The sequence below is a fragment of the Phyllobates terribilis genome, unplaced genomic scaffold (genome assembly GCF_046119375.1).
Source record: "Phyllobates terribilis strain yellow unplaced genomic scaffold, ASM4611937v1 Scaffold_2__4_contigs__length_985480577, whole genome shotgun sequence".
NCBI classification, from domain to species: domain Eukaryota; kingdom Metazoa; phylum Chordata; class Amphibia; order Anura; family Dendrobatidae; genus Phyllobates; species Phyllobates terribilis.
The window spans coordinates 879,832,740-879,846,681 of NW_027362762.1; the positions used below are offsets into that span (position 1 = coordinate 879,832,740).

The 13,942-nt window shown below is 47.7% G+C and overlaps 1 protein-coding gene across 5 annotated transcripts in view; it reads left to right on the forward strand.

The window, feature by feature from the left end:
* LOC141235517 (NACHT, LRR and PYD domains-containing protein 12-like) overlaps positions 1-6,649 on the forward strand; it is a 208,102-nt gene extending 201,453 nt beyond the window's left edge. For 3 of the 5 annotated variants that reach the window (XM_073668154.1, XM_073668156.1, XM_073668153.1), the window contains 2 exons: positions 1,134-1,304; positions 1,757-4,148. In XM_073668154.1, coding sequence (XP_073524255.1) covers positions 1,134-1,304; positions 1,757-1,844 — 259 coding nt within the window. In that variant the 3' untranslated portion in view covers positions 1,845-4,148. Of the gene's footprint in view, positions 1-1,133; positions 1,305-1,756; positions 4,150-4,735; positions 4,907-5,358 lie in introns of those variants that run through there. The other 2 variants (XM_073668157.1, XM_073668155.1) reach the window with 2 other exon arrangements.
* The last annotated feature ends 7,293 nt before the right edge of the window (positions 6,650-13,942 follow it).

Below are 13,942 nucleotides of genomic sequence, written 5' to 3' on the forward strand. Positions count from 1 at the left end.
TGTCCATTTCTTTTGTTCTTTAGCCCAAACAAGTCTCTTCTGCTTGATGCCTGTCCTTAGCAGTGGTTTCCTAGCAGCTATTTTACCATGAAGGCCTGCTGCACAAAGTCTCCTTTTAATAGTTGTTGAAGAGATGTGTCTGCTGCTAGAACCTTGTGTGGCATTGACCTGGTCTCTAATCTGAGCTGCTGTTAACCTGCGATTTCTGAGGCTGGTGACTCGGATAAACTTATCCTCAGAAGCAGAGGTGACTCTTGGTCTTGCTTTCCTGGGGCGGTCCTCATGTGAGCCAGTTTCTTTGTAGCGATTGATGGTTTTTGCAACTGCACTTGGGGACACTTTCAAAGTTTTCCCAATTTTTCGCACTGACTGACCTTCATTTCTTAAAGTAATGATGGCCACTCATTTTTCTTTACTTAGCTGCTTTTTTCTTGCCATAATACAAATTTTAACAGCCTATTCAGTAGGACTATCAGCTGTGTATCCACCAGAGTTCTGTACAACACAACTGATGGTCCCGACCCCATTTATAAGGCAAGAAATCCCACTTATTAAACCTGACAGGGCACACCTGTGAAGTGAAAACCATTTCCGGTGACTACCTCTTGAAGCTCATCAAGAGAATGCCAAGAGTGTGCAAAGCAGTCATCAAAGCAAAAGGTGGCCACTTTGAAGAACCTAGAATATAACACATATTTTCAGTTATTTCACACTTTTTTGTTAAGTATATAATTCCACATGTGTTAATTCATAGTTTTGATGCCTTCAGTGTGAATGTACAATTTTCATAGTCATGAAAATACAGAAAAATCTTTAAATGAGAAGTTGTGTCCAAACTTTTGGTCTGTACTGTATATATATATACAAATATCTTCCTACGTATTGTATCTATATAAACGCCCCTATACAGAGTAGTTACAATTTACATCATACACCGTTTTTGTCGGGATCAGCTCACGCTCTACCGTATATGAAGGCCTTCCGACTGTCGGCCAACAGAGTATATCAGGGAATATAATCAGGATCAGGAAGCTGGAATGCAATCTCCCGATCCTGTTATTCGGCAGGGAAATGAGCTTTTACACTGACACTCTGTGGGCGCATCACCAACATCTCATTTTCTTTTCTTACAGTTTGGCCAGAAATGATCTACCAGAAAATTCCTGCATCCAGTTGGCCTCTTTAATAAGGAACAACCGATTCCTGAAGATACTTGGTCTATCTGGAAACTTTCTGTCCGGTCCTCACTTTAGTGACTTGGTGGAAGCGCTGTCCAGTCCAGACTGCAGGATAAAAGATTTGCAGTGAGTCCAAGAGATGTAACAGATGTATACATGACTGAGACATGTTAGGGCACTAGTTATACATGGATTTTATTCTATTTTACGCTCCACACTATTGTTATTGTAAAAAAAAAACTATATTCCCCTTTCCCTGGCACGTATGAGGTTCCTTTGACTGTTTCCCTGCCAGGCCCTGTATATTCGTCTTACATTTACCAGTGCAGATCATAACTGGCTGAAGTTGGGATGAGAGATCATGACAGGAGTCTGAGTTGTGCAAAGGCTGGAGAGGGAACAGTCAAGGAAGTTACTGAAGCGTGTAAAACTCAGCAGGTACGCTGTAGTTTATAAGACATTATCTGCACATACCCTCACAAGATTGTACAGATCCATATTTAGTTCAATGAGTGTATTGTGAGGATTTTCTCATATGTTTCAGATCAAAGTCACTAATTCTGGTTATTCTGTTCTAGAATGTGGGACAATGGATTGACTGAAGAGGAGAAGGATAAAATAAAGACACTGGAAAGATTCAAACCGAATCTGAAGATCCGTTACTAATGAAAAAACAAAAACAAGAACCAGATTTCTAGCTGTGACAGAGATGCTGACCTGTGTAGCTTTTTTTGAACCACTGAATGAAAATTCACAGAATGGACCAAAATTTCAATTTGAGAGTGCTCAGTGGTTGATACCTTTTAATGGCTAACTGAAAAGATGGTAACAGTTTGCAAGCTTTCAAGACTGCTCAGGCCTCTTCATCAGGCTAGTATTACCCAAAATCTGAAGAGCCACATATTTATACACAATATGGCTTAGAAATAATGTAATAGATGAGACAGGTGATGAAAAGCAGAGCTATTACTATGGGAGAGATAAATATTGTAAATATTTTAGCAGTTCATAGATAAGAACTGTAAAAGTTTTGTTGCTTGGTGCAGTGTTGTGATGACCCCACAAGTCTGATGGCCACATTCCTTAGTTGATGTAGAATGACATAAATCCATGCGACACATTCATTCCTGCTCTGAAGGTGTCAAAGGTCACCATTACTTTTCAGTTAGCCATTAAAAGGTATCAACCACTGAGGACTCTGAAATCAAATTTTTTTCTATCTACTGACTAACACTGTACAAAAATAAATAAATAAATATATATATATATATATATATATATTTTTATTTTTTTTTCCCTGTAACAGATGGACCAAAAATCTTAGGGACATACTGTACATCTCAACCCTTTATCTAAAGCTCTTGAATCACGTATACCTCAAAACTGAACAGTTTGTCCAAATCGAAATTTTTTTCTATCTACTGGCTAACACAGTACAAATATATATATACAGTACAGACCAAAAGTTTGGACACTCTTGAGAGTGTGCAAAGCAGTCATCAAAGCAAAAGGTGGCTACTTTGAAGAACCTAGAATATAAGACATATTTTCAGTTGTTTCACACTTTTTTGTTAAGTATATAATTCCACATGTGTTAATTCATAGTTTTGATGCCTTCAGTGTGAATGTACGATTTTCATAGTCATGAAAATACAGAAAAATCTTTAAATCAGATGTGTCCAAACTTTTGGTCTGTACTGTATATCTATATATCTATATATATATATATATATATATATATATATATATATATACAGTATATATATATATTTTTTTTTTCTCTGTAACAGAGGGACCAAAAATCTTAGGGACATACTGTACATCTCAACCCTTTATCTAAAGCTCTTGAATCACATATACCTCAAAACTGAAAAGTTTGTCCAGTAGCCCAGATACACGAAATCCTGTGTCATTTAAAGGGGTTGTCCACTACTCGGACAACCCCTTCTCAATCTTTATGTTCCATTTTGTAAAATGTCAACACTTCCAGCGGTTTGGCACTGCCTCTCCCGAGGTTTGCGTTACATTGTTATGTCACGTGATCCCTGTGGCAAATTGGCGACCCTTCACTCCCCCCACCTTCGGACAAATCACATACATCCGGAGGAAATAAGAGCTGCTGTGTAATAGATCCATAGGCAGCGAGAGTGAAGTGGCCTCTAATTGGTCACGCGAGCCCTGGGAGAGCCACTGCCAACACCGTTGGAACAGTGCCATGCCCCAGAGGTGAGTATAAGGCTATGTGCCCACGATGCAGTCAGAAATGCTCAAGATTTTTTCCTGTGCGTTTCTGCATCTCCCTGGCAGAAAAAAACGCATGCGGATTGTACATGCGGATTGTACATGCGTTTTCCTGCCAGGGACATGTGGAAGTGAAGCGTTCTTCACTTGCATTTCCGCATGCGGGTTGACAAGCGCTTTCCAAGCGATTTTAGCATCACTTGGAAAGTGCTTGTCAACTTGGTCACACTATATAAATCCATGCAAACGACATGGATTTATATTCTGTGACCGAAAGAATGGTAAAAAATAAAAAAATAAAGATATACTTACCCTCTGATGGCCCCCGGTGTCCTGCTTCCCTCCGTTCTCCCTTGCCGGTAGCGGTACACTGAAGGACCTGCCGACGTCAGCGTCGCGTGACAAACACTGATAAAACTCGGAAACTTGGACCATTCTTTTTTTCCTGAATGAGGTTTAAAAATGTATAATGCCGTTGCTAAAAACCCAGGTGATCAATCAATTCCATCGACAACAATAAGTATAGCCACATACTAAATGTTATGAATATTTGCAATTGCACTATGTACACTGCTCAAAAAAATAAAGGGAACACTCAAATTACACATCGTAGATCTGAATGAATGAAATATTCTCATTGAATGCTTTGTTCTGTACAAAGTTGAATGTGCTGACAACAAAATCACACAAAAATCATCAGTGGAAATCAAATTTATTAACCAATGGAGGCCTGGATTTGGAGTCACCCCCAAAATTAAAGTGGAAAAACACACTACAGGCTGATCCATCTTTGATGTAATGTCCTTAAAACAAGTCAAAATGAGGCTCAGTATTGTGTGTGGCCTCCACGTGCCTGTATGACCTCCCTACAACGCCTGGGCATGCTCCTGATGAGGTTGCGGATGGTCTCCTGTGGGATCTCCTCCCAGACCTGGACTAAAGCATCCGCCAACTCCTGGACAGTCTGTGGTGCAATGTGACGTTGGTGGATGGAGCGAGACATGATGTCCCAGATGTGCTCAATCGGATTCAGGTCTGGGGAACGTGCGGGTCAGTCCATAGCTTCAATGCTTTCATCTTGCAGGAACTGCAGACACACTCCAGCCACATGAGGTCTGGCATTGTCCTGCATTAGGAGGAACCCAGGGCCAACCGCACCAGCATATGGTCTCACAAGGGGCCTGAGGATCTCATCTCGGTACCTAATGGCAATCAGGCTACCTCTGGCGAGCACATGGAGGGCTGTGCGGCCCTCCAAAGAAATGCCAGCCCACACCATTACTGACCCACTGCCATCTCATTTTCTTTTCTTACAGTTTGGCCAGAAATGATCTACCAGAAAATTCCTGCATCCAGTTGGCCTCTTTAATAAGGAACAACCGATTCCTGAAGATACTTGGTCTATCTGGAAACTTTCTGTCCGGTCCTCACTTTAGTGACTTGGTGGAAGCGCTGTCCAGTCCAGACTGCAGGATAAAAGATTTGCAGTGAGTCCAAGAGATGTAACAGATGTATACATGACTGAGACATGTTAGGGCACTAGTTATACATGGATTTTATTCTATTTTACGCTCCACACTATTGTTATTGTAAAAAAAAAACTATATTCCCCTTTCCCTGGCACGTATGAGGTTCCTTTGACTGTTTCCCTGCCAGGCCCTGTATATTCGTCTTACATTTACCAGTGCAGATCATAACTGGCTGAAGTTGGGATGAGAGATCATGACAGGAGTCTGAGTTGTGCAAAGGCTGGAGAGGGAACAGTCAAGGAAGTTACTGAAGCGTGTAAAACTCAGCAGGTACGCTGTAGTTTATAAGACATTATCTGCACATACCCTCACAAGATTGTACAGATCCATATTTAGTTCAATGAGTGTATTGTGAGGATTTTCTCATATGTTTCAGATCAAAGTCACTAATTCTGGTTATTCTGTTCTAGAATGTGGGACAATGGATTGACTGAAGAGGAGAAGGATAAAATAAAGACACTGGAAAGATTCAAACCGAATCTGAAGATCCGTTACTAATAAAAAAACAAAAACAAGAACCAGATTTCTAGCTGTGACAGAGATGCTGACCTGTGTAGCTTTTTTTGAACCACTGAATGAAAATTCACAGAATGGACCAAAATTTCAATTTGAGAGTGCTCAGTGGTTGATACCTTTTAATGGCTAACTGAAAAGATGGTAACAGGTTGCAAGCTTTCAAGACTGCTCAGGCCTCTTCATCAGGCTAGTATTACCCAAAATCTGAAGAGCCACATATTTATACACAATATACAAATAGGTTATGCTGAAGGATGTTACAGGCAGCAGATCGCTCTCCACGGCGTCTCCAGGCTCTCTCACGTCTGTCACATGTGCTCAGTGTGAACCTGCTTTCAGCTGTGAAGAGCACAGGGCGCCAGAGGTGACTTTGCCAATCCTGGTGTTCTGTGGCAAATGCCAAGCGTCCTGTGTAGCACCCTGAGGATTCGGCTGCTACAGGGGTATTGCACCTCAACCCAGAGGTGTGATATTCCACTCCCGGGCAAGGATGGAGAGTGGAACTGAGCTCGGTAGGCTGCATGCACTACATACATCCCATTTCCGAGGAACAGGCCGACGGTACTCCCACTTAGAAATGTGCAGGTACGACCGAGTCTGTTCCTGGCTGGAGTGGGAGGGGGGTGGTACATCCCAAGTAGTGTAGGGGCAGATAGGGGGAGCAGCCTGGGTAAAGATAGGAGCTCATTGGGTGCTGGTCACCTGAGCTCACACATAGAGGGTGTATATAAGGTGGGCACCAACTAAGAACAGGGTCAGATGCAGAGAACAAGTCAGATGCAGAGAACAAGTCAGCAAGCAGAGGAGAAGAGAGACCCAGAGTGAGAGAGGAGAAGAGAAAGAGAGACCCAGAGGGGGAAACAGCAGAAAAGGACTCCAAGATCCCAACTTAAATCCCCGGGTGAAGAGTCGGCACAGGGTACCGGATCCCAAGCTGGTGGGGGCAGAAAACACACCCTAGCCAGAGACCGGAGACCGTGGGCAGCGTTTACCATGGTCACCCATCACATCCACCCCGAAGGCACACCACACGAAGGGTCAGGGAACCCAAGGCCAAGGGTGTCCCAACAGAAGGCCCGAGGGAGCTGGACCTAGGTGGATCACTGGTGGGGACGGCCAGAGAACGGGACAGAAGGAGAGCTCAGGGCCACGCTCCGGACTTGTTTGGGGGTTGGCTGGATCCAGGACCTGGTGGACGCAGCACGGCTCGGGTGGTCACTCGAAGCTGGAGTGACCAGTACAACATCTGCAGTAAGTAAACACCCTTAACTGCACAACCCGACTCTGTCTTCATTGCCGTCTGCACTGCACCACCACAACCCCCATCCTCTGCACCTGTCCCCCCTGAGGCTATACCCCTCCCATTGGGGGTTATCCCACCAAGCTGCGCACCCACCATCAGCCTCAGCGGACCCTGCTGCAGCGGCGGCCACAGTGACCGCATCACAACGGGTGGCGTAGTCGACAATAAAGAACTTTATAACATCTGTAGGACTGCCACATAACACTGAGCTTGACGCCCTGGGCACGGGCCGGGTCACAGCCGCTCGGAGACTACAACCCCCCATCTGATCCGGTGCCGGGTATTCCCCTCAAAAAGGAATATGTCCCAGGGGGCGCGTCAACTTTGGCGTAGTCGGCAGGATTACGTGCCCGCAACACCCGGGTACTGCGTGCCTGAAGGAAAGTGCAAGTTTACCTCAAGAAGAAGTCTCCTGCCGGTTCCGGAGGGTCCCCGCCATCGGACCCCATCACCAGTCGTTTCCCGCCGATTGTCCGCCATTTCCAGCTTGTTCCCGCCATCTGCCGAGTTTCCCGCCACTGGGCGACGCTTCCCGCCAAATCCGAAGATTTCCCGCCTTGGAAGAGCAGCGGACGCCATTATGGGCGTGCCAAAGGAGGGCAGGAGGCCGCCTCCCATCGTGGGCCAGGACAGAAAATGGCGCCAAAAGTGGAAACCGCCCCCACCAACAGAGACTGTGATGCTGGAGGTGTCTGTCAGTGTGAAAGAACTGCCCCTGGAGCTGACAGTCACCGAGTTGCCCCGGGACCGCCCTCTAAGTGGGAGGAGACGAAAGAAAAGAACGAAGATGGGTGCCGCCTGGAGCAGTCTGGAGCGAGCGCACCCGGAGGCAAGAAGTCTAACGAGGAGTAGCGGAGGAGCTTACCCGGATATGGAGAGAAAGCAGAACAGCACCGGCCCGCTGGCCAGGAGTCTGCTAAAGACCGAGGAAGGAGAGCAGAGCAGCACCGGCCCGCTGGCCAGGAGCCTGCTGGAAGAAGAGCAGAGCAGCACCGACCCGTTGGTCAGGAGCCTGCTAGAAACCACGACCCCACTAGGCCTAGTGGAGGTCCTTGCACAGCTCCCCCGGGACCGGGAGTGTGCACAGACTGCCCTGGAGGGCCTCGCACGGAGGATGGCCCGGGTACAGCGCGAGATATTGGCGGAATGGAGCCGGGAGATGGCCCAGCAAGCTGAGACCAGTCAACGGAGCACGCTACCCTGGAAGAGGAAGCAGACCGCCTCTGAGGATGGCGCGGGAGGACCAAAGGCTGAAGACGGCGCCGAGAAGGGAGCCGAACGCATGGAGGCAGGTAAAGGGGACGCCTATACCCCAGACCGAGAAACCGCCCACCTGCCCCAGCTCCCCGTCGCAGAGCCCGAAAGTCCCCCTGCTGTGCCCGTAGCCGCCATGTCACCGCTATGGACTAGGCCCCGACCGGAAGCCGCCGCAGCGACCCCTGTGACGTCACGCGCCTCGACCCGGAGCGTGACAAAGCAGGAAATACCACCAGCCTGGTCGCAAGGCCTAGTACCCCCGGGCGCCGCATCACCAACAGCGCCCCCTACCTCCGCGGAGCCTCCGGCCTGGCCGCAAGGCCAGGTAGCCCAGGGCGCCGCCGTCCTAACGGTGCCCTTCACCTTCCAGGTGCCCCAGGCCTGGCCGCAAGGCCTGGGCAACTCGGGCGCCACCACCACCGCGCCCGCACCCGTAAAACCAAGGGTGCCACACCTGGGGGAGGACTTGTTCAGCCAGCTCACATGGCCGGACGGGCGGCCCTTCATCTGGCCCGAAGAATACCATGAGCTGGAACGGCAGCAGAGACTAAGACCCCTGGATGAACCCCTGATTCCGGCTCCGAAGCCCGTGGCACGGATCTCACCCCCGCTAGCGGAAGCACAGTTTGAGTGGGACCCCACCGGAGAAGATCTAATGGGGTTCACTCAGGAAACTAGGGCAGCTGCAGCAGAGCGCGCTGAGTGTTGCCGACAGCAGCTCGAAGAGTTCGCGAGGGAGCGGAGAGAGAGGCGGGTCCGGGAACAACAGGCCCAAATAAGGAGCGCCGAGCAGAAGAGCCGGACCAGGAGGGACCCCCGTGCAGCGCATTGTCCCCGCACCATCGGGACAGTGATCAAGTTCAACCAGCAGCATGGGTGGGGCTTCATTCGAGACAACAACACCCCCGGCGACGTCTTTGTCACGCGCAGAGACGTGGAGTCCCATCTGCCGGAGGGGCACAGAGGTCGTGACCTCTACATCGGAGACGAGGTCACTTTCACCCGGCACAAGTGTGCCAAAGGACCTTATGCCCTCCACGTACACCGCCTGACGGAGGAGGAGTTGCAGTGCGAGGAGGAGGAGCAAGAGGACCCGGACGGGTCTGAAGTTACAACCAGCTACAAGCAAAGAGCAGGAGGAAGACGCCGTTGAGTGCGGCAGAGCAGTAGATGTAAATAGTTACCCGACCGGGGTACAAAGAAACTGTTGCTACATATATATAGTCCCCGTTGGGACCAGCATGAGTGAACTTTTACCCGTTATTCCGTAATCCATACCAGGCTGAGGACTGTGAGCAGCCATTCCCTTCCCTTTACCTGGCCGAGGACTGAGAGCGGCCAACTTCCCCTGTATATAGTTGCGCTTCCTAAAGCGCCCCCTACTGGTTTTATAGGAGAACCAGTTGTCCAGAGAGACTGTCGCACTTTACCCGGTCACACGTTGCACAGTGACCGGAGGAGGAGCCAGAGGCGACGAGAATGTTTTATTTGCTAATATATGTTGTTTTATATGTTTAAAAAAAAAAAAAAAAATGTATGTTTTGGTGTTATTTATGTCTTACAGCCCGAGGACGTGCTGTGATTTACCAGGGGGGAATGTAGCACCCTGAGGATTCGGCTGCTACAGGGGTATTGCACCTCAACCCAGAGGTGTGATATTCCACTCCCGGGCAAGGATGGAGAGTGGAACTGAGCTCGGTAGGCTGCATGCACTACATACATCCCATTTCCGAGGAACAGGCCGACGGTACTCCCACTTAGAAATGTGCAGGTACGACCGAGTCTGTTCCTGGCTGGAGTGGGAGGGGGGTGGTACATCCCAAGTAGTGTATGGGCAGATAGGGGGAGCAGCCTGGGTAAAGATAGGAGCTCATTGGGTGCTGGTCACCTGAGCTCACACATAGAGGGTGTATATAAGGTGGGCACCAACTAAGAACAGGGTCAGATGCAGAGAACAAGTCAGATGCAGAGAACAAGTCAGCAAGCAGAGGAGAAGAGAGACCCAGAGTGAGAGAGGAGAAGAGAAAGAGAGACCCAGAGGGGGAAACAGCAGAAAAGGACTCCAAGATCCCAACTTAAATCCCCGGGTGAAGAGTCGGCACAGGGTACCGGATCCCAAGCTGGTGGGGGCAGAAAACACACCCTAGCCAGAGACCGGAGACCGTGGGCAGCGTTTACCACGGTCACCCATCACATCCACCCCGAAGGCACACCACACGAAGGGTCAGGGAACCCAAGGCCAAGGGTGTCCCAACAGAAGGCCCGAGGGAGCTGGACCTAGGTGGATCACTGGTGGGGACGGCCAGAGAACGGGACAGAAGGAGAGCTCAGGGCCACGCTCCGGACTTGTTTGGGGGTTGGCTGGATCCAGGACCTGGTGGACGCAGCACGGCTCGGGTGGTCACTCGAAGCTGGAGTGACCAGTACAACATCTGCAGTAAGTAAACACCCTTAACTGCACAACCCGACTCTGTCTTCATTGCCGTCTGCACTGCACCACCACAACCCCCATCCTCTGCACCTGTCCCCCCTGAGGCTATACCCCTCCCGTTGGGGGTTATCCCACCAAGCTGCGCACCCACCATCAGCCTCAGCGGACCCTGCTGCAGCGGCGGCCACAGTGACCGCATCACAACGGGTGGCGTAGTCGACAATAAAGAACTTTATAACATCTGTAGGACTGCCACATAACACTGAGCTTGACGCCCTGGGCACGGGCCGGGTCACAGCCGCTCGGAGACTACAACCCCCCATCTGATCCGGTGCCGGGTATTCCCCTCAAAAAAGAATATGTCCCAGGGGGCGCGTCACCTGCACAGTGTTGGGCTGTGAGCACAACCCCCATCTGTGGAAGTCGGGCCCTCATACCACCCTCATGGAGTCGGTTTATAACCGTTTGTGCAGACACATGCACATTTGTGGCCTGCTGGAGGTCATTTTGCAGGGCTCTGGCAGTGCTCCTGCTGTTCCTCCTTGCACAAAGGAGGAGGTAACGGTCCTGCTGCTGGGTTGTTGTCCTCCTATGGCTCCCTCCACATCTCCTGGTATCTGCTCCATGCTCTGGACACTGTGCTGACAGACACAGCTATCCTTCTTGCCACAGCTCTCACTGATGTGCCATCCTGGATGAACTGCACTACCTGAGCAACTTCTGTGGGTTGTACTGTATACACACCGCCTTATGCTACTGTACCTCTAGGGGTGAGAGCAATGGCAAAATGAAAAGGTCACCAAACAACAGCCAAAAAGGATGAGAACAGAGAACTGATCTGTGGTCACCACCTGCAGAACCACTCCTTTATAGGGAGTGTCTTGCTAATTGCCTATCATTTCTACCAGTTTCTGTTTCATTGTGTTGTTTAAGTGTTCCCTTTATTTTTTTGAGCAGTGTATATGATGCTGTACCTGGCAAGGGTTGGCGGTAGTAAGTAATGCTATAAAGGGCAAGCAAACACATTCTAAGGTTTAAGTGCCTTTATAATGAAAGCCTCATAATAAAATTCTGTCTCCAGTTTGGGGGGGTGGGATATGAGTTCCTTTCAAGGAATCTTATAATAACATTCTCCAAAAAAAACAACACATTGTTAGTAAGTGAAGCCCTTTAGGACAAGTGACACACTGACCGCCAGGTTTACATTCCCAGCATGGGCCCTTTGAGTTGAATATATGGTTCACGATGATGGCTATAGACAATTAAGACAATTCGATTTTTTGACTGTCTATACAGTGCTGGCCAAAAGTATTGGCACCCCTTTAATTCTGTCAGATAATACTCAGTTTCTTTCTGAAAATGAATGCAATCACAAATTCTTTGGTATTATTATCTTCATTTAATTTGCTTGCAAGGAAAAAACACAAAAGAGAATGAAGCAAAAATCTAATCATTGATCATTTCACACAAAACTCCAAAAAAGGGCCGGACAAAAGTATTGGCACCCTCAGCCTAATACTTGGTTGCACAACCTTTAGCCAAAATAACTGCGAACAACCGCTTCCGGTAACCATCAATGAGTTTCTTACAATGCTCTGCTGGAATTGTAGACCATTCTTCTTTGGCAAACTGCTCCAGGTCCCTGATATTTGAAGGGTGCCTTCTCCAAACTGCCATTTTGAGATCTCTCCACAGGTGTTCTATGGGATTCAGGTCTGGACTCATTGCTGGCCACCTTAGAAGTCTCCAGTGCTTTCTCTAAAACCATTTTATAGTGCTTTTGGAAGTGTGTTTTGGGTCATTGTCCTGCTGGAAGACCCATGACCTCTGAGGGAGACCCAGCTTTCTCACACTGGGCCCTACATTATGCTGCAAAATTTGTTGGTAGTCTTCAGACTTCATAATGCCATGCACACGGTCAAGCAGTCCAGTGCCAGAGGCAGCAAAGCAACCCCAAAACATCAGGGAACCTCCGCCATGTTTGACTGTAGGGACCGTGTTCTTTTCTTTGAATGCCTCTTTTTTTTTCCTGTACTCTCTATGTTGATGCTTTTTCCCAAAAAGTTCTACTTTTGTCTCATCTGACCAGAGAACATTCTTCCAAAACGTTTTAGGCTTTCTCAGGTAAGTTTTGGCAAACTTTATGTCTCGGGGTAAGAAGTGGGGTCTTCCTGGGTATCCAACCATTCAGTCCCCTTTCATTTAGACGTCGACGGATAGTACGAGTTGACACTGTTGTACCCTTGGACTGCAGGGCAGCTTGAACTTGTTTGGATGTTAGTCGAGGTTCTTTATCCACCATCCGCACAATCTTGCGTTGAAATCTCTCGTCAACTTTTCTTTTCCGTCCACATCTAGGGAGGTTAGCCACAGTGCCATGGGCTTTAAACTTCTTGATGACACTGCGCACGGAAGACACAGAAACATTCAGGTCTTTGGAGATGGACTTGTAGCCTTGAGATTGCTCATGCTTCCTCACAATTTGGTTTCTCAAGTCCTCAGACAGTTCTTTGGTCTTCTTTCTTTTCTCCATGCTCAATGTGGTACACACAAGGACACAGGACAGAGGTTGAGTCAACTTTAATCCATGTTAACTGGCTGCAAGTGTGATTTAGTTATTGCCAACACCTGTTAGGTGCCACAGGTAAGGTACAGGTGCTGTTAATTACACGAATTAGAGAAGCATCACATGATTTTTCAAAGGGTGCCAATACTTTTGTCCACCCCTTTTTTTAGGTTTGGTATGGAATTATATCTAATTTGGCTTTAGGACAATTCTTTTTGTGTTTTTTTCATTGAAGACAAATTAAATGAAGAGAATAATACCAAAGAATTTGTGATTGCAATCATTTTCAGGAAGAACCTGAGTATTATCTGACAGAATTGCAGGGGTGCCAATACTTTTGGCCAGCACTGTAGGTAATTGAGGGTTGTTTAGGTAAGATACCTTTTAAGTGTCTCATCACAAAGCAAAATCAACCAATGTTCCCGGAGGGTTTCTCCAGCTCAATTGTGTTGGGAATGATAGTCCAATATGATTCTTACTCCATTATTCTTAGGTTCTGACTGCTGATTAATCTTAGGCCTCAAGAGTTCCAATCTTCTAGTTTGCTTAGCTCTATTTTTTTGTTCTCTGTCAATACATCGCCTGCTGAATACTCTCTCCTTAAAACGTTAGGTCAGAATCTTCTCCTGGTTAGCATTCCTCTCTTCATCTGAGCAAATCCTTCTTGCAAGGAGAAATTGACCTGTTGGTTTATTCCTAAGTAGATGCATAGTGTGGGAAGAGGTATAGTGGAATAGTGTGTTTGACACATTCTCTTTACGATATATATTTGTCTGTAACAAGCCCCGTTCATCCACCTGTATTGAGAGATCCAAGAAGTCAATTGCTGATGGACTAACACAGTAAGTCAACTTAATGTTGAGATTGTTGTTATTCAGACTGGAAATTAAAGAATCAAGTTCAGTCATGGTCCTTGCCAGA